Source organism: Alosa pseudoharengus, unplaced genomic scaffold (assembly GCF_046254945.1).
Source record: "Alosa pseudoharengus isolate Yale_2024_CS ecotype anadromous, Long Island Sound unplaced genomic scaffold, YU_APseudo_1.1 YU_APseudo_1.1_scf_4, whole genome shotgun sequence".
NCBI lineage: Eukaryota > Metazoa > Chordata > Actinopteri > Clupeiformes > Clupeidae > Alosa > Alosa pseudoharengus.
In genome coordinates, this window is record NW_027468774.1 from 25,003,726 (window position 1) to 25,026,210 (window position 22,485).

Consider the following 22,485-nt stretch of genomic DNA (forward strand, 5'->3'; position numbering starts at 1 on the left):
CCGCTGCCACCACCACCATCCTCCAATCTCTCCTTGAGGAGCTAGGTGATTAAGGCTGAAACAGCTACTTATATTCATGAGGTTACGTAATCATCACATTCAGTGAGGACAACAGATAATGGCAATTTAATTTCCCTCGCTATATTGGATCATTGAATATTACTGTGAATATAAGTGTCAGCCCCATGCTCATCTGCATCTTGCTCTTCAAGAGAGGGGTCTGCACACACCTGCGTGTGCACACACCTGCGTGCGCACACAGAGAGAGAGAGAGACAGACAATACATATACTGTATGTGGCTGTTTTTGTGGGCCAGTCATTGTGAATTCCACCTGAGGGGAGAGGTGTCTCTGGGCTTGTCCCACAGGGAGGCGACCTCCGACCCGAGTGAAATGGGACATATCCGGCTTTTGTGGCGCAGCTGCTTATCGAGCAAATCCTGCAGTGACACACACAGAGAAACACCACAAACAGATGAGCTCATCATAACCCTAATGCAGTTGAAGCCATGCCACTTTTCAAGGTGACCGCCCGGAGAGCTTTTGGCCTCGCTAGCTTGACGCGGCAGAGAAAACCTTACCAAGAGGTTCCTCTGAAGATCAATGAGTCTGTCTGTAGAGCAGTTCACATCCGACGCATCCACCAAGACCGCCACCTTGGAGCCTCTCACCATTCCAAAAACCTTTTTGGAAGCGCAGTGTTAAGAGATAATGCCGAGTCGGTTGAAATGTCTAGCTCTTTGAGCCCAGCAGTAGGCACTGGTGCTTGTGTGTGATAACACTGCACATGCTCACCTTCCTGCTTCCCTCTGTGAGCCATCTGATCCTGTTGTGGTAAAGCTCAATCATCCTGCAAGGACAACACCTTTCTATTAATATTCCCACAGCCTATTACCTTTTACACACAGCAAGCTCCGAACCACGAAATCACGGCTTACAACTGGCTTTAGTAAACAGATTTTCACAATTTTCTTCATATTCAAAACATGAGTTTTATTTATATATCATTTAGCCAGCGTGTTACATGATTCATATAGATATGTTAGTGGAAGTGAAATTCATAATCCAAATGTGGTATATTCAAGTGTCACTCACTGGTACAGCTTCATCTCAGAGTCTCTGAGCACCTCAGCACTGACCTCCAACTGTCCCCCAGTGGTGCTGTCAACAGATAATAATCTGCAGTCAGAAGCTGGACAGCCAGGTTTGGTGCACTGGTAGACTACAAGCCCATTTGCTTGGGTTTGTTTGCCGTGCCATGCATTGGTGTGCTACCATTATATTTGTGCTGGTCTATGCTGTGTGGTGTTTTATTCAAGACCACTGAAGAAATGGCAGACGCAAGGGGTGTTTATTGTAGGCTTGTAGGCTACTGTACTGTGTTCTGCTGCACTGTGCTGAGTTCTGGCCGGTGCCATGCTGCAGACTGACTGACCCAGGTGAGGCGGCGCAGCAGGACAGGAAATGAGGCAGAGAGAGGCCGGCACTCTCCAGACCGTTGGACTCCAACCAGTCAGCCGAGCTCTGGCAGCTCTGGTCAGCTCTCAGTGTGTGCATCCTCTGCACATAGAACACAAAAATATGGACATGTTCTCAGCCAGCCATGACACTATACATCAAACACACAGAAACATGAAAATCTGACATTAAATTGATATGAGTGGAGACCTGATCTGACAATTAGACGGCAGGATATAGCTGATTCTACAAATTCTACATTTTGCATCACATTATGATTAAATTGATTCTATTTAAACATGAACAGTCATAACACCATTAGGTCCTTGGAGTGATTAATGCTTGTGATTAGAAGACCATCATCTTCATCTGCTGCCTGGTCTGACTCATGCCATTGTTCCCAGCATTGCCTAACTGAGAGAGATGCACTGTGGGAGTTCATCTCACACCTGTTGGTCAGCATGAAAGGGTGAAACACAGATTAATTCAAACACGGAGTGACAAGAAGGCCTAGTAACAAATAAAGTCAGGATTTTTTTTTCTAAATGTATTTTGCATGGAAAAGACACAGTGCATCACACCTAAAGATAGGCATATCGTTTCGGGGCTGAAAAATACCTGACTTTCTCGGAGTCAACCAATACTGTCTGCATCCATGTACATTTTGCTGTCTGAGCGAAAACACTGGCCTGCCTAGGTTACTACAACATTGCAGAATTCGGTCGCAGACTTTTGGCCTTGAATATCCATTGGTTATTTTGATGCTGATGCATCATGGCGCAGTCAGATGGCAGTAAGTCAACCAGTAACTGCGGTGAATTACTGTATAACAACGCATTAAGCAGTATTTAAACCCAAGTCATGTTTTTCGTGCTATAACTCGCGATATGACGCCACAACCTTGCACTTCGTTTAAAGATTGTGTAGGCTACTCAACTCATATACATTATAAATTATAAGTCAACTAGCCCTCGTGAAGTAACGTTGCTTTCTTGTGGACACTAATGCTATGTTAAATGCTTCACGTAGGCCTACATCTGTTTGTTACAAAGTTACAAAGCCAGAACACAGAATAATAGTCTATTATGTAGAACTCAGAATACAAGCACTTATGTTTGTTGAACTAGGGTATTTGAAACCATTACATACCTAAATGTTCTCTGTACAACGAGGGGCAACCCTTGCACTCCCAAGCAATGTTTCCCGTCTCCAAGGGAACTGACAGACCGGTTCAGACCAAAGATTCTAGAGCGCTATGGGATAGGCGTATGCAGGCATCTGCCTATCTAATTTTTTACTCTAAAACTATTGACATCAAGACAAATGGACAACTCAACATTGGGATATAAAATATGATAGTAAGACCGACGTGTAGGTGTAGTTGATGCAAGCTATATTACTCTCTTACCTGGTAAATATTTTGAGTATTCACTTGTAGTCCTGTCTATTTCCAATCAGTGTGCAATGATGTCCTATGTCCCAATGAATGACACATCTATACCCTCAAGTTACACTCGAATAATACCTGGTAGCCTACAGAGAATCACGATTTGTCTCTTCTGCTTCTTATGCAATATCCTTCACAGAAAAAGAACACTCATGCAGAGGGTGAGTCTCTGACAGGCTAAGGGTCTCAATTTGATGATAAAACCTATTGAGATATAAAACATTGTGAGCTGCTGTTAATAAGGTATTTAGTGTAGGCTATTGCCTTATGTAATTTTGCCTATATTTGAAAGAGACCATATCCTATAATTCGTTTTTTATTAAGCTTTCTTACATAACTGCTTGCTAACTGTTTGAGTTGTAAAAAAACACAACTCTCCTTTAATCTGCATTTGGACTGCTTCTCAGGAAGTTACAATGGACTGGTCTCTGATGTTTCTCACCTGATGTTTAACAACAGCCTGGCCATTTCTGTTCCTGTGTTACCAGGGAAACACACATATATACAAAGGGGGAGAGAGAGAGAGAGAGAGAGAGAGAGAGAGAGAGAGAGAGAGAGAGAGAGAGAGAGAGAGAGAGCATAACTGACCTGGTAATTTCACACACACAGGTCTTGTTTTCTCGTGGTGTTCAGAGGAAATCTCTTTAATGACTAAAGTAGCCCCTTATCAGCACTTCCTCCAGGCAGCACTGTCCACAGGGAGTTTCCATCAGCAGAGCACAAAAGCCTTAGTGCACGGTGAACTAGACTTTGCCATGTGTCCTAAAAGAACATGGCAATTTTACAGAGCCGACTGATTAACGGTATGATAATCAATGGAAAACAATGCTTTCTCTCTTAAGAGACGCTATTGTGATATTCACCTGACTGACTGATCAGTTTTGTTGATGATTCATCTAGGCAACCACTGGAAGTGTGAAGTGTATTTCAAAATGTAAAGGATAAACATGGGATCATAAATTTACAACCAAACAAATAGAGATGGCATATTTTTTGTTCCTATATGATGTTTCATGTTAAGATGCTCTGTGTTAAATAGGTAACTAACACAATTAAGAATGTGATTAAAGAAACATGACACTACTAGATTAATAAAGAACATAATCCGTTTTAAACTATTTTAGATTACCAACACCATGTGTAAGAGCAATCATGTCTAAGCCTTGTCTGACTGTGATAAAGGCTGAAAGCTGTGGTGTCTAGTCCTTGTGCGTTGCAACACTCACATAATAGTCCTTTTCGCAATGCCAGTTATCAGAGACTCTCAGTTGCTTATCAACCATAAAGGCTCGGATGATGCCTTTTATTGTATTGTACAGTGAAGTGAAACATTAACACAAAAAGTGAAGGAGAAGGAAAAAGAAATAAAACAATCAATAATGTCAATTCTGTCAACAGTAACTGTGCACTGTCAATGCTGTCATCCATTGATTGTTAACACTGTTGTGAATACACGTTTATTCGTCCCTTTTTAAATTATAAATATTAACTTCATAATCCTTTACAAAACAAAACAAGTTACTTTTTTTTGCAAAAAAACTTAAACAACAAATCATTAAAGCAGTCTTTAAGAGTTCATATTTGCCATTGCAGGCTTTGTCACAATGTCCATTAGTGACCCCCCCCCCCCCCCACCCCACCCCGAGAAAAAAAAAATTCTTTGACATGTATAAAGTCACTGTAGTGAGCTCTCAACAGTTTTGCAAAGATGCAAAGATTTTTACAATACTGAGTTGTACTTAGTGTTAGGTTTCCTTTATCACACTCTTTTTCTGCTGTCCTAACTGTGCGTTAATAATACTTGTGCTAGTGGAGTTTTAAGTTCTGGTTATAGTTTATACTGCTGACTCAAACCTCTACAGGTTTAAACCAGTGGCAGCTGGTGACTGAAGGGTGCTGGGACAAGGCCCTTTCACTGCATACGGTCAATGCCAATTCAAGTGTCAGCGCTTGGACCCCTATTAACTTAAGAGTTGGCTCCATATTGTTCAGCTGCATGCCCCTCTACTAAGCATTGTGCACTTCTTTACAAACCACACAAAACATTTAATCAGCCTTCCACAAAAATTCCTACTTCTTAATGATGACATTTACTGAAGAAGTCAACAGCTGAAAAACTGATGTTAGAAATGAGGGATGATGAAACTCAGCTGAACAATGTGCCCAGACAGGGCAAGCATGACTGCTACTCAAGGGTTGTCAGGATGAAAGGCCACAACACATTTGGGATGGTGATAGCTTTTGGATAATACTGTTGTTCATTAGGTCATGGTAGCCAAGCTAAGGTTAACAACCTAAATAGCCAGTTTGACATGGGTCAGCCCAATTATGTTCGAATGTATCCTTCTTATAAATATTTTCAATTCCCTCTTGCTGAATCAAGTTTTCAGAACCAAAATATGCTGACGAAATCCTATGCAGTTTTAGACTTTCCCAAAGAAGATCCATTTTTGCTTGGCACTCACACTGACAGAATCGTAGTGGAGTGGAAACTGGAATCATTATGGAAATCTCACCGACTTCTTTGGGGGACTTCCAATGAGAAACATTTTCTGTTACTTCAACTGCCTATTCTTGTCAGTAATCTTCTATGGCTCTGGTCCCAGTCCACCAACCAAAACTTGCACCAGTTGCCACCGGTTTAACTGAACAGGTGTCCTGCCACTGTAATCTAGAGAACACTGTTATATTCTTGACCCTACTCACATGGTAATAACCTCTTTCACATAATGAATGAAAACACTGATGAAGCTGGACAATTGTATAAAAAAAAAAAAAAGTCAAAAAAAAAAAATTTGTTTTTGTGCAGATAGTTCAAACATAACAGGCCGTGAGGGGGGAAAAGATGCAATTTCAACGAAAGAAAAAAAAACTTCCATCATTTTTCAGGAGAAATGTAATTTTTTCTTTGAACAGACATTACCCTTGAGATTCTGTTATAGACCAATGCTCAGAAAGTATCCACTCTGTTTATGCAGCATCCTTGTAGATGTAGACCTGATGAAAGGCCAGGACTTCTATTAATGTTCAGAAGCAAGTGGCAAAAAACAGGACGTAATTACCTGCAAAAAGCTTGCCAATCTCTTATTCAGTGTAAGGTACATAGTGTGTCAGAAAAGCAATGTCAGGGTTTGAATTGCCATGTTTCTGCTCAGGAAAGCACACAATGATAGGGCACACCTGATAGGTACAACAATGAGGTAAGAACTTTCTGTGTCTAGATCTGTGATGTTTTCCTGTGCTGCTGGCTGTACAACCCTAATGCACCGACTGTGCTTCCTTAAAAAAGCAAGCTGTCGGTTCATGGCACAACAGCATCAGGAAGGTAAAAGAATGGCGAAAAACAAAAAACAAACAAACACACACACACACACTCTCTGAACCTAGAGGAGCCGAAACAGAACAAAACAGATTTCGATTACACCCAGCACTTGAGGAACACAAGAAGGTAACGTGAGTTCCATTCAGCTTGGTCACACTTTTTGTGTGTGTGTGTGTGTGTGTGTGTGTGTGTGTGTGTGTGTGTGTGTGTGTGCCCCCATCTGAGATACTGTTCAGCAGCATCACACTGAAGCACGTTGAGGCTCTGTTCCACAAGGTCCTGACCAGCAGTCCTGATGCTGTTGAGTGTCTTTGAACTGAGCCTGTGACCAAAGCTTATCCCTGTCCTCTAGCTATCCTCCCTGCTCGTCCATCTGTTTCCATTTTTTTTTGGCCTTTTCTTTGTTGTGGAGTGGCACCATGGGAGCTCTAAGAACCTAACAAGGCAGCAACCCTCCTCCTTCTCTTCCCCCCTCTGTCCCCCGTGGCCTCCTCTCCTCAGTGGCATCCACTCCTCCTGCTTTCTCTGGCAAGACGCCTCTTTAGTGTTGAGGGGGTTGAAGTGACCAGGGGTGCCAAGGAGCCCTCCTACAAGCCCCTGCTATCTCTCCTGACCTGCAGTGCTTCTGTTCTCACAGCCAGAATCTTCCTCTGTCTTTCGGTTTGCCAGCCCACAACCCAGTCATGGATCTACTGCCTCCCTTAACCTTCTCCACACTTTCCCCCGACTGCTATTGTGGAGGGGAAAAGAAGCAAACCTCCAAAAGGTCCAAGACATGCGGGTCCTTGTTCACACGTAATGGGAAGAAACTGAAAACCTCATGGGTGAAAATGATGGCACCAAAATGAAAGGGGGAGAAGACACTAAAGCAAGATAAAAAAAAACGAACGATCAAACAAACAAATGATGGACAAAAAAAAAAAAAAAAAAAAAAAAACATTGAGTGGTGGGCAAAGGCTTCTCCCAGGGACACACGCTGCCACTGACAACAGTGATGTCATAAAAATACTGGCGCCATGGGGACCTACCGATTCAACCACAAGCATCGCTGCTCTGCTGTTCTCTTCCTTCTGCCGCCTCTCTCCTGCTCCCTCTCCTCCCTGACTTCCTGTCCTCTTCAAACCACCCTCCGAAAGTGCAACATAAAGACAAACACTTGTGTAATCACAGGAGTAGGCACGGGGAGCATTGGGGCAGGGGGGAGGAGGGGCGTTCCTATCAGGACCCTCTTGCAGCTATATAACTGAGCGCAGTTTGTTGTTTGTTTGTTTTTTTTGTTCCTATTGGCACTATTTTTTTTTTTCAATGCTTAAGTGTGGTTGCTCCTAGTTGCCGCTTCGTGCGGACATCCCTTCCTCCATCGCAACATTGTCTGTTTTTTTTTCGGTTTCATTTGTTCTTATGTTTTTGTTGTTGTTTGTCTGTCCTTCCTCTGGTCTGACAAGCCCAACGTTGAGGCCAGGGGGCAGAAGGGTCCTTCAGCCGGGCAGGCAGACCTTCCCAGCGAACAACAGCCCCACTATCGTGAAGAAGATGGAGAGGACGAAGAGTACGTACGAGGAGCCCACCACCGTGTTGTTAGGCAGCTTGTACGGCTGGCCCCCCACTTCATTAATGTAAAATCCTATCGGGAAGATGAGAGCAGCCATACAGAACAGGATCACTGCAAAAAAAAAAAGAGAGAGAGAGAGAGAAACAGGAGAAAGAGAAGTAGGAGATGCATTAGAAATACTATATTAAATAAAATATTAACGCACATTAGCACAGCTGTTTCCTAAAAATGGATAATTGAAGATTTACGCAACCTAGAGCCGCAGAGTTTTAAAGGTTGTATCAGCGATTTCAGGCCCAAAAAAGGGCCAAACTTAAATGATCACATTCATCTAATCCTAACGATTCGCTAGCTGCCTGCCCCATAAGCAGGCAGTCAAAAAACCACGTCTCTGTAGGCAGCCTATAGGCTCCGAGATCTGTACACAAAAACAATAGCTACCAACAGGGGTTGGCAACCACTCAAAAGCAAAATAAAGTGTTTCAACCAATAACCGTTTCAATTGCACGGGAGGGAGGAGGAGGGAGTAGTGAGCTAGCTCTCTGTTTTGTTTGAACATCAACAGAAGTGTCGTATCCCCGCTATTGCTGATACAACCTTTAAGCAGTTCTTAGAGAGCCACTGGTCAGTGCTTTTACCTCATGATTCACAAAAAAAATTGAAAAAAATAAGCGGCACATCTGGACAAATTGAGGCCTCCTCCACAGTGTGCCACACCATCCTTTCAGGAGGCTCTAAAAGGGTTTATGTGTCATTCAGTCGAGAGAACGAGAGAACAGTTGGAGATAAGTGCTGGTGCCCTTTCTGCAGCTGTCAGAAATGAATGCTGAAGCTCTGATGTTTGGGACCTGACAGCTTTTGTATCTGGTTGCAGAGAGGAACAAGACAAGTTCTTATCTACAAATGTCTAATTACACAGGGAAGAAACTCCTCCTAATTATATCCTCAGAAATTAAATATGGGTTTGCTATCAGAAAGTTCTTGCAGGCATTGCATGATGTCTCTTTAGGGCCATGCCATTCATGCTTACACAGAACACAATTGATCTTGACTATTTGGCTGGGGCAATCCTACATAGCCAGAGTTTTTTGAAGCCTTTTGGCATTACAACATAAGCATGTAGGGCAATTCCACAGAAAATTGACTTTTTGTCACATCCATAACGCCAGTGAAATGCCTTGGCATTTGTATGATGTGAATGATAACATTCATTTTTTGTGCATTTTTTCTCATGTACATTCTTCAGCCAAAAGTAGCAAATGCTCAAATTTCATGTAATCATTCACATCATACCATACCATCACATTTTATTGGCGTTATGGATGTTACAAAAACAATAATTTTCCATGGAATTGCCCTGTAGCAAAAAATAATCACTTTAAATGCTCTCTGTCCCAATCATAAAGACCTACAAGCACAGACACAACAGGCTGGCCTTTGGAGAACCAGCTCCTCCTCGTTTGTTTTTCAGAGGCTGTCTGTGAATGACTACACATTTATCCCAATGTCGGGTGGGTGCTGAAGCTTTCAGGCCACAGAAAACAGAAAACAACAGAAAGCGAGTGAGGTCCCAGCCAGCTCCGTATTTCATTTCAATGGAGCCATTAGTCAGGGGAAAGCTTTTCTCCATCCCCGCCCCTCTCTCTCTCTCTCTCTCTCTCTCTCTCCTGCCACACTTCCAAACATCGATTAAAAACACCCTTGTGAAGAAGCCAAGGGTGGGCTGGACCAAGGCAGAGAACGAGACAGACAAAGATCCGATGCGCCGAAGTGGCTCCATGACAGATGGGGCCATTAACAGCTGATTTCAAGAGAGCTCTCCGCCGAGACAATTTCATGATTCCCCACTCAGGAAAATGTCTGACCTCACATACACTCCAGGGGGGCATACGTGGCCCAGGGGATGGGGATGGGGGAGCACCTCTAGGCTGCATAGTTAAGGCAGCTACTCGCCAACTTCAAAAACACATCTCAATTAATTTTCTGCAACTGCTGTATATATGTATATGTTTGTAGAGTTAGGTATATTTAAACATATAACGCTACACTTTCTTTCTAAGTTTTGACAATCAACATAACTCAGCTGTCAAAATGAGAAATTTGAATCTCCAGTCTCCGGAGAAGAGAGAGGAAAAGACAGAAGCGGTGCATGAGTATCGGCACATTTCTTGGGTCTTACATAAATATTTGACACAACCTGCTATTTTTTGCTTGCGCTAATGAGGGGAGTGTATTTTTAAACGGCTGGCCTTTCCATGGGACATAGTGGCCTAGTCTTTTTTGCTGAATGAATAAATGACTGGCTGGATGAATGGATGGATGCTGTCTGGGTAACCAGCAAGGCAGTGGCCAGACAACAGCTAATATTGATGTCTGTGCCTGCCAAACATGCCATATGTTTGCCCTGCACCAGCCAGAACCACAGCAGCAGCTATGGCACCCCTAGGTCAGCCAGGAGGTGGGGTGACCTGTGTGGTGGTTGAGAGGTGGGGCTGGAGGTGAGGTCCAGTCCCAGCTGGGACAGTAAGGGGCTTGTGCTGCCCTCACAAAGCTGCCCTTTCAGGTGCTTTGGCCCCTGGCCAACTGTGGAGTTCCAGCACTAACTCAGCCACCTGTGCCGCCCCCCCCCCCCCAACATCTCACACACACACACACACACACACCTTTCCCCACTTTCCAGACCCAAACAACTTCCTTCATCTGCCCCCTCAACCTCGCACTCCCAAAACAGCCTCTTAAATGTCTCTGCAAGGCTGCTCATTCCTCCCTGAGATCGTAGGAGACCCAATTCTGTGTTCTGACATTCTGTTAATACCCTGGAAGCAATCCCAACATTTGCTTGGGCACCAGCAAATCCTCAGCACACAAAACAAAATCTGACACTCCGAAAGTGACGTTTCATAAACGCACACAGACTGCTTTCTTGTGGTTTCTGGTAAGCTCATCGGTGAGACACTCGACAAAATTAGTCCTCTCCTTATCGGGATGAGGATGACACGTTTAATCTTAGAGCTAATTTCTGGTGCTGAATACAGCAGGTCTTTATTGGCCCCCGTCTACTGATTATAGGTGACAAGAGGAGAGAGAGAGAGAGAGAGAGAGAGAGAGAGAGAGAGAGAGAGAGAAAGAGAGAGAGAGAGGCCCAGAGTACTAACGAGAGAAGCCTGGACACCAGGGGTCACTGGGTTTCTGTTGCCATGGCAACCATGTGACTGCGAACATGACTCAGAAAATGACTTCTTTATGCACTTCCCCTCCAAAGCGGAGGAAAATTGTGTCCGATAACAAGGTGTCCCTGGTGTCCCTGCTGCCCCCCCCCCCTCCCTCCCATTCTCTCTCTGGCTAATGTGTTCAAATCTACAAAGGTGTTAACAACCTCAAAACGAAAACATCCATTTTGCGCACAGAGCTAAGGCAGAGTGTGGCTAACTCCCACCACAAACACCTCCACACAGATGCTTCCTCTTATATCGGGCTTGGCAATAAGGTGGAATGAGATGAGGATGTTTGCTTAAAAAGGCACAGTGAGCAGGTTTTGGAGTCAAAAATGCTACACTCAGATAGATTCTGCAATACTACTACTAGAAGGCGATGTTTGTGGTCAAGAACATGAAAAAAGTTTTCATAGCATCAAATGTCTTTTAATCAAACCTAAAGCATTGAATACAGGCTCGATTTTGCCAAAACTTTTGAAATGACATCGTCAGTGTACTTTTAAGAATACTTTCTGCACTGGAAGGGTACTTACTCCCGGTGAAGGCGATCCAGCGGGCGTACTTGGTGGCCTCCCGGCGCCAGTGCGAGGCCACCAGCAGCCCGCATGTTACAGTGAGGGAGATGATGCCCATGATGATGAAGAAGAGCGTGGTGACCCACTCGGGCGGGAGCCGCGGCGGGATGCACGTGCGGTCACGCCCGTGGATCGTCTGACACTGCCGCACCAGCCCTACCGTCAAAGCACCTGAGGAGAGGAGGAGGGGAGAGGGAAGGAGGAAAAAGAGGAAATGCATCAAATTAATGATTAAAATGAATAACTTAATAATTTAAGTCAGGTAAATACGGCCAAATGAACTCGAAATCCAGCATCCAACTAGGGCTGCAACTAACAATTTTCATCGATTAATCTGTTGTTGAGTGTTTCCAAAAGCCCAAGATTATGTCCTCAAATGCCTTATTTTGTCTACACACCAAACCAAGTTTAATGTCATAGAGGCGCAAGTAAAGCTGAAAATAATGAAGTTTAAGAAACAGCAATCAGAGACCTGAGGTATTTTCCTTAAAAAATTGTTGCCGATTAATTTAACAGTTGACAACTAATCGATGAACTGATACAGCCTTACATCCAACAATGCAAAAATATCACAGTCTAAGCTCCAGCTCCCACTTCATAACTGCGGCAGTAAGGACCATGAATTTAATTAGCCTGTTGGACCATTGTGTTAGGCAGCTCCTGCTCATTAAATTAGGATGTCACCTCATTGTCTCAGACACATCCTGGTTGCTCGCTCCCTGTGGCAATCAGAGCTCCTGGAGGAGCTGTTGCATCCAATAAACAAGCAGCTGTGCCCAGAGCCATCTCCAGGAGAGGAGACTCGCTGGCTGGATTAAGTGCTGTGTCACAGTTTTACACAGCGACTGGCGAATAAACGGAGTCGGCGGGGGAGCTACTTAAAGGAGAATTCCGGTGTGATTTTGACCTAAAGTGTTTTGAAACATGATACCGAGTGTGAACGTATGTCTCATAGCCCATCTCGGCTTGTCCCCTGCACTCCGAAATCTGGCGCTAGTTAGCCGATGCTACCAACAAGGCGGTCAATGGTTGTGCCTCGGCATCGGCATAGCCATGCAAATAAATCACTGTTTTACACCATTTACGAGGCTCAATGTATCTCCACACTTCATTGGCAGACTTCCAAGGGCCCTGACATTTAAAACGAGACATTGAGATATATATACAGACAGTATCTTCTCGAAGTTTAGCGTTTGCAGCCATCTTGAATTTAGTCACGATAAGTCGAGCGACGAGTAAGAATGAACAGGTATGATAAGGGATCAGATTCCAAAAATAATTCCGTGGAAATGCATGGATTCCAGTTGCTGCTACTGGAAGAAACTGTAATCCATGCATTTCCACAGAATTATTTTTGGAATCTGATCCCTTATCATACCTGTTCATTCTTACTCGTCGCTCGACTTATCGTGACTAAATTCAAGATGGCTGCAAACGCTAAACTTCGAGAAGATACTGTCTGTATAAATCGTCTTGTAAGTAAACTACCAGTGCTTTTTCAAAGTTCTCAATGTCTCGTTTTAAATCTCAGGGCCCTTGGAAGTCTACCAATGAAGTGTGGAGATACATTGAGCCTCGTAAATGGTGTAAAACAGTGATTTATTTGCATGGCTATGCCGATGCCGAGGCACAACCATTGACCGCCTTGTTGGTAGCATCGGCTAACTAGCGCCAGATTTCGGAGTGCAGGGGACAAGCCGAGATGGGCTATGAGACATACGTTCACACTCGGTATCATGTTTCAAAACACTTTAGGTCAAAATCACACCGGAATTCTCCTTTAATACAGTTCACCACCATACACTTCAGCGTGGCTGCCATCTAGACCTACATCTTGTTTTTTTACTTGCAAATAGTACACAGCACTCCCACAGGCGAGGCCTAAGTGTGCCCAACAGTCAGCTGCTTTACTGGCAATCGTGGCTCGTATTCCTTAACCATCAGTATTAGTATGATTATTAGCTTAATTACACAGTATCCACATTCACCTAACTTTAGCAGTAGGATCTCTGTACTCATGAAGCCCAGTCCCTTATCTGCTTTTTATTCACTGCCACAGCAATCAGTGCAAGCAATGCAACATTATTGCATTACTGCAACCAGCCAGTCTGGTTGTCCAGTTTGGCCATGATTTATTACCAGCATAATCAGACTCAAAACTATTTTTTCCCCTTCAATTCATCTGTTCATCTTGTATAATACCAGCTTCTAGCCATACATATCAGGGGAATGTCTAAGGCCCGTCCACACGGAGACGCTTTTTGGGTTAAACGCACCGGTTTTGCTTCGTCTTGGCCGATCGTCCAAACGAATCCTGTAAACGCACTGCCCGAAACTAGCCTAGAAATCTAGACGCACCCTAGCGGCAGCCAATTAAATTAGCTGCCAGGGCTAGTCTAGCAACTCTCCGTTGGCTTGTGAGCTTGAAAAATTAAACTTCTATCAGGCCAATCAAATCGTGTATAGAGTCGTTAGGCGGGCTTAACATAATGATTGATGGCAGAGTTGCAACGGTTTGGCTCGAATCCCCTGCTACTTGAAAACAAAGAAGATGGATGTTGCTGCTGGCAAACAGTGTGACACGAATTAAGCTTTTTTTAAGTTGGCAAAAGTTTGAACTAGCCAACTAGCTCCGCTGGTGGGAAAACGCATAGGACTCATAGCTGTCCTATTGCGTGCAGAGGGAATTTGAAAGTCAACCGATTATCCCGCCCCTCGGACTGAGCGCTGCGAACGGTGAGTGCCCAGACCCTACATTTTAATGTGGGTCTGGCTCATCAGGCTAGCCCGAAACCACACTTTTTTGAAACCTGGTCCCAGGGTGGAAAAATCTGAAACCGTAGCCCTTGTGAGTTCGTTTGGACGGCGAAACCGCCTACTTGCGTATTGATGATGTCATCGCCACACCTCAGCTGCCCTGGACTTGACACTTATAGTATTGCCTAACAATACTAGTTTTCATACATGACATTACCTACGATTACAATCAGTAGGATAAATATCACAACTGGTGCTGCGCAGCGCCAATAGCTTATGACTTGGTGGACTGAACAGTGTTTTTTTAGCTACTGTCAGTGATGCGAGAGAACTAGTCAGAAGTTATTAAGGAAGTGCGGTGTAAGTTTAAATTAATTTGTGCGTAGTGCTGGTGTCATTCATTTATTTTACATGTCTTACAACATAAATAAATGCATTCATATTCTAGTGAAGTCAGATATGAGCATACAAAGACGCTTAACTAATCTTAAGCCTATGGTAGATGCGCACTAAATGCGAATGCGCGATTGGATGCAGGCAAAAGTATCGACTGTTACTAACGAAGGTATAGCAATATTATAAATGTGGCGACGGAATAGCCTAGGCCTAGCGTTTAGTAGCCTATCACTTGCGGTGATATCCAAAACTAATGTAAATCGCGGACTATCCTACAACCAAAGAAAGTAAAGGAGATTACCTGCGTTAGCCAAATAAAGGACGGGACTGCAACCCTTCACAAACCGTAAAAATGAAGTTTATTAGTTTTACAGTTGACTACAGTTGACAGTTCACTATCAGTCCACACAAACAATTCTGGTTTCCTTGTACTAGCCATTTTCCGTAGCTGTCTGTTTGTATAGCCTACAGCGCGCAAGCTTTGGTCAATTTCTGTAAAGAAACAGTGCCACCTATAGGCCTGGGATATGAAGTAACGTGTTCAGTCGTGTTGAGATGGATCCGTTTGGATGCAAATATTCTTGATACAGTTCCAGGGAAGACGGAGGAAAAAAAGATCGGTTTGGTACGTGTGGACTAGGCCTAAATGCTACAGGGGCTAGCCACTACATTAACGGAGAGTGGCATCATGTCACAGCTGGATGACTGGACAGTCCCTTGAGGACAGATCTGTGCATTTACTTTTCTGATGGCAGACAGACAGAACCTTCCAGAAGCTGTGCCTCTCTCCCTGTCTCTCTGTCACAGCTCCAGCAGCTCACAGGAGAGCATGTGGGGGATAGAGGAGAGGAGAGGAGGCAGCACGCAGCCTGAGAGCACTGAGCATGTGACAGAGCCAATCACTTGATCATAAGCACCCTTTCAAGAGCAGTGGAGCCTCAGGCGACGAGGACTGTGCTTCTCCCTGTGAGGAGCTGTGTGTGTGTGTGTGTGTGTGTGTGTCTGTGTGTGTGTGTGGCCTTAAGAAGAAAAGAGAGAGAGAGAAAGAAAGGAAAAGAGGAGAGAGTGGGAGGAGAGCTTGTGACTCTTGGACCATTGATACAGGCCTGTGGGGTCAAACCTCAAAATCACCAGCACTATTGACACCAGGTCACAGGCTACTGTGAGATAAAGGAAGTGAGAACAATAGAGCTAAAGAAAAGAGGGGGTCCAACGCTCCAATTCACAGGCTGACGGCACGGCTCAGAAAATCTCTCTCCCTGACACTCACACACACACACACACGCGCACACAAACACATTCAGACACATGCAGTGTGCACACAGTGGCTGATGATCTCAGTAAACAGAAGATGCACACTCACATGGCAAGAGATTTTTCACTAGATAGCAACATGACGTGTGTGTGTGTGTGTGGAAAAAAAAAAAGTCTCTCTGCTCCTAGTCACGACCGGCGGAGAAGAAGAGAACGTTTAAGAGTCCATTTTCTCCACACAACTCAATTACTCCCACCATCTGGGGCCTTTTCGAAAGCGGACGGCCATTGACATCTCTACTTGCAACTCCGCCAAAGAGCTCCAACAGGAAGCACTGAGCCTATATATAGGACATATGTTTGGCCACTTGTTTCTCTGTAACCAAGACTGGTAGAAACCAGAGAGAGTGAGAGCGTGCACACACATGCGCGCAAGAGTCGTTTTTAAAAAACATCATAATTATCCCACGCGATAGACCTTTCAGCACAACACACCGTGATGCTTCACAGCATTATCCTGCAGGCCTCTCTGTGTGAACCTGTGTGTGGTTCCAACATGGGGTGTTCATCACCATGGAACGGATCACTTTCAAAGTGAGTACCCTGGCATGCACGGGGCAGATCATATCAGTCCATCACAATCCCTGAATGGGAGGATAGGGGGTGCAGAGTGATTTGTATTGAGAGTCAATAAGCGCCATGGAGACAGAAGAAAAGGATGTCTCGGAGGCAGTGCAACTGGAGTGCTGCAATGTCAACATGGTGGCCCACCTTCCTTCAGCGCTATCGAACTCTCTCTCTCACACACACACACACTCAGCGGCCGCATATGTGTGTGTGTGTGTGTGTGTGTGTGTGTGTGTGTGTGTGTGTGTGTGTGTGATAGCCCTCCAGGAAGGAATGTTTTGATTCCATTAAGGTGTGGTGCATTCTTTTTCTGCTTAGCAGGAAAATTCTGCAGGAGCCAGGCGTGAGTGAGGGATGGACAGAGGGGGGGGAGGGGGTTCACAAAGCCCTGCTACCCTCTGGTCAGTATGTAAGTGCACACACACACACACACACACACACACACACACGACACGACGGCCTGCATGCAAGCAAACAAACATACGTGCACATGTACACAAAACCACGCACACATAAAAACAAGCATACGGGCTTGTGCATGCACCCACAAACACATGCATGCATGTATGTAACGCATGCACACGGACGTACACGCACACAGACAGACACCCACACAAACTCAGAAAGATTTGAAAAAGTACAGGTCTGTGAAGACACTCCGGTCCGCATCTCCCTTAAACAAGCTCCCACAGGTGCCCCCGCTGCTCCAACCCCCTACCGTTTCAAACCTTCCTGCAAAATGCCAACGTTCAAAACAGCTGGTGCACAGCGGCAAGCCATGGCAGACATGCTGGCGGGCAATCCACAAGACATGAGACGCTTGAGGGATGTCAGACTCCGACACACACCACACACACACACACACATCTCACTCTCAACTGTCAGGAGGCTCTAAATGCAGACTCAGGAGCACTGCAACCACATCACAAGTGAACAGCTCTATCTGAGATTTAAAGTTGATATGCCTGCAGGCCAGAAGTTCCTTCCCCATCCACAAAAAGTGCAGAGTTGCAATAATACTCCTGGCATTGTTTACAGGAGTTTGCCGGCTGAAATGAAATGTTATCACCTGCAATTGGATTTCCCACGACAGGTTTCAACATGTTGCTTTGTGTTTCTCACACAGCCAGGCCCAGGGAGGAGAGGAGAGAGAAAGACTGCTCCCTTCTACCTTCCCAAAAATAAATGTTAAACACAGGGTCCGTCTGCCCTAGGATGCCCAGGCATCGTGATCACATCGCCCTGTTCTCCTCTCTTACTAGCTTCTTCCCTCCCATCCCATGCTCCACCTTCACAGCTTTGGCGCCGGATGTACTGTATGACAGGAAATGAGGCGGCAGCGTCTCCCTCTGCGGCGTGCTGAACAGGAAGTCCTCCTGGGAATGAGTCAAGCGGCTCATGAACTCAGGTGGGTGGGGGTGGGGGGGTGAAGCAAGGATGGCGGGGAAGGGGGGAGGCGGGTGGTGGAAGGAGCAAAAGATCTGCAGGAGTCAGCTTACATCACTCAGCTCTGTGCACCATCAAATGTGTGGGTGTGATCAGTGTGCATACATAGAATGCTCTCAGCAGAAACACAGCCTCTCTAACGCACACAGACCGTTTCAATATGCTAGGTGTCTGTTTGCTGGGAAAAGATAAATGCTTTTAGAAATCAGATAGAATTATGGCAATCCCAGACCACAAACCTAACCAATTAACAAAGCAATTAAAACAATTAACATACCCGAGAACCATATTAAATGTAAGCTTTACATACGGCTACATCATTTCAAGCCTCCATTCCCTGTTAAAAAGGAGAATATGTGCGTTATCCGGGGGCCAGACTGCACATTTCCCCTCACTTCCCCTGTTCATCATTTGATAAGCAGTGGTACCCCTGGTAACACAGAGACATTAGGGGTGCTTGTCTCCCCAGCCCATGGTGAGATTGCTGAATTGTTCATCGGCATTTGGCTTTCTAAGAGCAATGGGCGGCCTTGACATTTGTTCCTGGGGGCAGTATTGTTTTCGCTGTGAACACAAAACTGCTGCCTACCATACCAAATGAAAATAAAAATGTGGGGAGGGGGGGGGGCGCTGCATGAACCACGGAAAGCAGAATAGCTCCACACGCGCTACACCATGATCAGGTGCTGATCCATCCCAGCGCAGACCACCGCAACGAAAGCGCTGTTCTGTCGGCAGGGGTTTATTGTTTTGTTTTTGAAAATGTCAGAGCCAGCCTGCTGTGGGCACTGCAGGCCTCTCCGGGACCAGGACAAAGCCACTCCTCTACTGGGCATGGGTTGGAATTTTCATGCCGGCCTGAGGTTTGAATTTACAAGGGGAGGGAAGGAAAATATGACTTCAACGTCAGAGAGAGTTTAAATAGCCCATACGGATTTAGTCAGGTGTGTGGGTTGGAGCACGGTGAGCAGAAACTCCACTACAGTCCTGACACTGTTCAGAATCGAACAAATGACAGATACTCCTTTCTCATCCATCTCTCACTCACTGTCTACTGTTTCAATTCAACAATCTGACCGTGCTGGAGTGGACCGTCCAACTCAATCATTCAACTCTGACTAAAGTTGATGCACTGTAGGTTTTCAGCACTATGCACAAAGAAACATAACAATGACAGGGCGCCCTCCCTGATGATTGAGAGAGAAAAGGATGTGCTCCTGCTTTTACTGGCGATGGCATCAAGCCGGTAGCATGGCTACTTGAAAAGGCCAGCACAGGCTGCAACGGTTTGGAAAAGTCCGATGTTTATTTACGGGAGTCATAAAGCTGGTGACACTAATGAAAATGTTAAGTCAACCCCTGTGGAAAATCCCTGAAGAGCAGGTAAGGCTGGCATGTGAGGATTTATAGAGATCTGTCACTGAGCTAGAGATTTCAGAACCTACAACACATTTGATCATGTAGCTGGGAGTCAACAAAAAAAATAATAATCAAGATCCAGAATGCTGACCAAAGCAAAGTGAGCTGCTCAACATGCAAGATTGAATATACAGCTTTCCACGGACAAATTGGGTGACAGGAAAAGTTGACAATCCACTCGGCCAGCAGACAGCGCCCCAGAGAAAATTGCTCTGTCTGTGCTCAGCCTTTCAGACACTAGACGAGAGGCTAGAAACACCACCCTCTGCACTGCTTTCCACACAATCAAGAGAAAGGGAAACCACATCAGTGGGTGCCCGGGTGCCAGAGCTGTTGACACACACGTGCAAGGAATAGTGCGAAGTGCAACACATGGCCTTCCTCTATTGCTGACAACAGGAAGTCCTTCATCTCTATAGGCACCTAGGCTATAGGAGACATCACTATAGCCAACACCGCATCAGTGTCAAACTGTTTGAGTCGAGAATGAGGGGGGTGTCCCTTCACATTGCTGTGGTCTCGTTAACCCAGCCCTCTGTCCTTTTAAGATAAGAATGAAATGCTGTGCCCAGAGCTAGGTCATGCCAGACTTGTCTCTCGGAGAGTTCAGTTATTCCTGGAAGCCCGTGTCACTCAGTTATGATGCGTCATCATGGTGGGACTGGTGGTGCTTACACAACCAGCAGAGATGAGGTTAACTAAATATGAAAATCAATTCACAGTGGCTACAAACAAGGACCCATCAGGGGGCCATCAACAGAGATAATTATCCTGTGTGTGCACTTCCAACAAATGGCAGGCTGAGCTGATTCAAATGTAATTCTTCCAGATGGCAATTTTGCACTTAACATGCAAATTACTTAATCTGTTTTCAACTAAATGTCCCCACAAGTTGCAAATTCATTTGGAGTTGCCAATTCATGACAAATGTAAACATCTAAAAGCATCACTCTGACAAGTGCAGGAAGGAATGCCTGCTGAGGACAAAGTCCTTTCATTGTCTGTGCTTCCTGAAAAACCAATGTGGGATGTATTGATACTCTGGACTATAGAAAGCCTCCCTTTTGGAAATAATAAGCAAAGCCAACCGAGTCTCTCATTGTTCCTACAATGAACAACAGAAAGCATAGCTTCTCTTACACACAGGCACAACTGTTTGGCCATTCTGGCTGCCTTCACAAAACCCTATTTGAACCCTTCTTGACCCACTTACTAAGCAGTCGTGAATAAGGAACAATGAGACGCTGACAATCAGTAGCTCACTGTTTTGAAGGCTGGCGTAAAACATCTCCGTGCTATAGATAGAGATGTACCAGACATCACAATGAACGCCATTATGGATATCACTGATGCTTGACCTCAGCGCACTGATGACGTCGCTTACGGTATACTCACCACAAAAGTTAAATGGCCTTTTAAAGACCATCAATACTATCCCCACTGAATGTACACATTAAAACATATAGTAATATAGTGTTGAATGGCACAACAGTGTATGGCTATACCCATGAAAAAATCTAATGAAGCCGACATCTAACGTTGTTATGGTATCCTCATCAAAGAGGATGTGCTGTGTTCTTGGGGAGACAAAAGAGGATGCTAATGCACAGAGCAGTAGCGGGATCTTATCTTTGTTCAGGGGATTAACTGACGAGCTGAGCGCGCGCGGGGTTGCTCTTTTCGCAATTAACCTGGGCTCTTTAGAGTGAGGACACGGCAACCTTGCTGGATGCTGCGAGGGTGACGGAGTCCGCGAAATCCAAGGATGCACTGGAATGGGAGGAGGTCCCACTTTCACCATTAGCCTAAGATAAAAACATACCTGCCGACTCGCCCGTGTTGATCCAGTCAGGGTTTGCAATGCTAGCAATTGCAAATATGTCTGCGGCCAGGAATAGACATCCTGAAATTATGGTGAGTTTATCCATCTCAGATGAAGTCTATTTGCCTTGAGATTGGAAGGTGAAGAGGACACTTCAGACCAATGCAAACAGATGAGAGTCGACCCCTTCCACTGAAGATTTTACAGGGTCTGTGTCTACCTAGCCCCGTCCTACAGGAGCCCAGTTACAGGCTGAGTCTTCCCTTATTTTCAAGCCACATTGCGGCGCAATACGGCTCTCGCATCAACGGGAGAAGTTCAATACGCCTTCCATTTAAGTGCAGGTGAAAATACGGTATCACATATCCGTGGGGCCGGTTTGGTCTTGAGCTGTACTCCAAACGAACAGATCGCAAAATCTGAAAGTGTGGGCCCAAGGCTCCAGCTTCTCTTCTGGTAGATCCTCTACACAGCAGCGGCAGCGGCAGCAGCAGCATTGGGTAACTGCAGCTAGCCGAGCCGCTAGTAGCTGACCACTATTTCCCCACAGTCGGGCTCCGTGTGCCGGACGGCGGGCCTAAACGGACTTGACGCCCAAGCACCCATTTGAGCGAGCGACGAGAAGGTGTGATGAGAAATACACGGTTATGGCGAAGCAGGCGTCAATACAGGCCGCGATCCTATGCACAGCACCATGTCCTTGTTTTCAGCCCTCCCGTTAGACAAGCGGAGCAGTCCTCTTGCTTAATCATGCCCCCCTTTCCTCCCCTGGAAACGCATCTGCACGAACTAGCAAAGCAAAACTGGTAGCGTTTTCCTGCACCACGTAGAGAAGTAAGAATGTGTATCTGCCTACGGCGTGAATTAGCTAAGTCTGTCTGAGCACGATGCGTTAAAGGTCTCTCCGACGCAACTGAAGGAAAATATGTAACTACCAATCCGCACCAGCTTTCTCTCCCGAGCAAATGACAACGAGAAGCAAACGCGCACCCCCACGCAGCGCGATCGTCAGACACAACAGCTTGCCAACCTCGCGTTCGGTGGGCATTTGATCTCGCGAGATGCGCTGTCATCGAGGGCAACAGTGATGGTATATGTTGTTGTATATGTGGCTGTGTATCAACCACACTTTCCTTATCATAACTGACCCCTATCTACAGTATCTAAAAACAGACAAAAAAGTTTTCTGATGGGA

The 22,485-nt window shown here is 45.3% G+C and overlaps 2 protein-coding genes across 2 annotated transcripts in view; both read right to left on the reverse strand.

Moving 5' to 3' along the window:
- Positions 1-5,454, reverse strand: part of vwa3a (von Willebrand factor A domain containing 3A) — a 20,529-nt gene extending 15,075 nt beyond the window's left edge. Inside the window, exons 1-6 of the mRNA XM_076266671.1 lie at positions 5,422-5,454; positions 1,379-1,560; positions 1,096-1,161; positions 796-850; positions 582-683; positions 334-440 (exon numbers count right to left, since the gene is read on the reverse strand). Coding sequence (XP_076122786.1) covers positions 334-440; positions 582-683; positions 796-850; positions 1,096-1,161; positions 1,379-1,560; positions 5,422-5,454 — 545 coding nt within the window. The remainder of the gene's footprint in view (positions 1-333; positions 441-581; positions 684-795; positions 851-1,095; positions 1,162-1,378; positions 1,561-5,421) is intronic.
- mosmoa (modulator of smoothened a) lies at positions 4,549-22,263 on the reverse strand. The gene is made up of 3 exons (XM_076265494.1): positions 21,291-22,263; positions 11,528-11,740; positions 4,549-7,890 (listed from the first exon to the last, which is right to left on the reverse strand). Exons 1-3 carry the CDS (start codon positions 21,394-21,396, stop codon positions 7,706-7,708), a joined length of 504 nt encoding a protein of 167 aa, XP_076121609.1. The 5' UTR covers positions 21,397-22,263; the 3' UTR covers positions 4,549-7,705.
- Between the last annotated feature and the right edge of the window lie 222 nt (positions 22,264-22,485).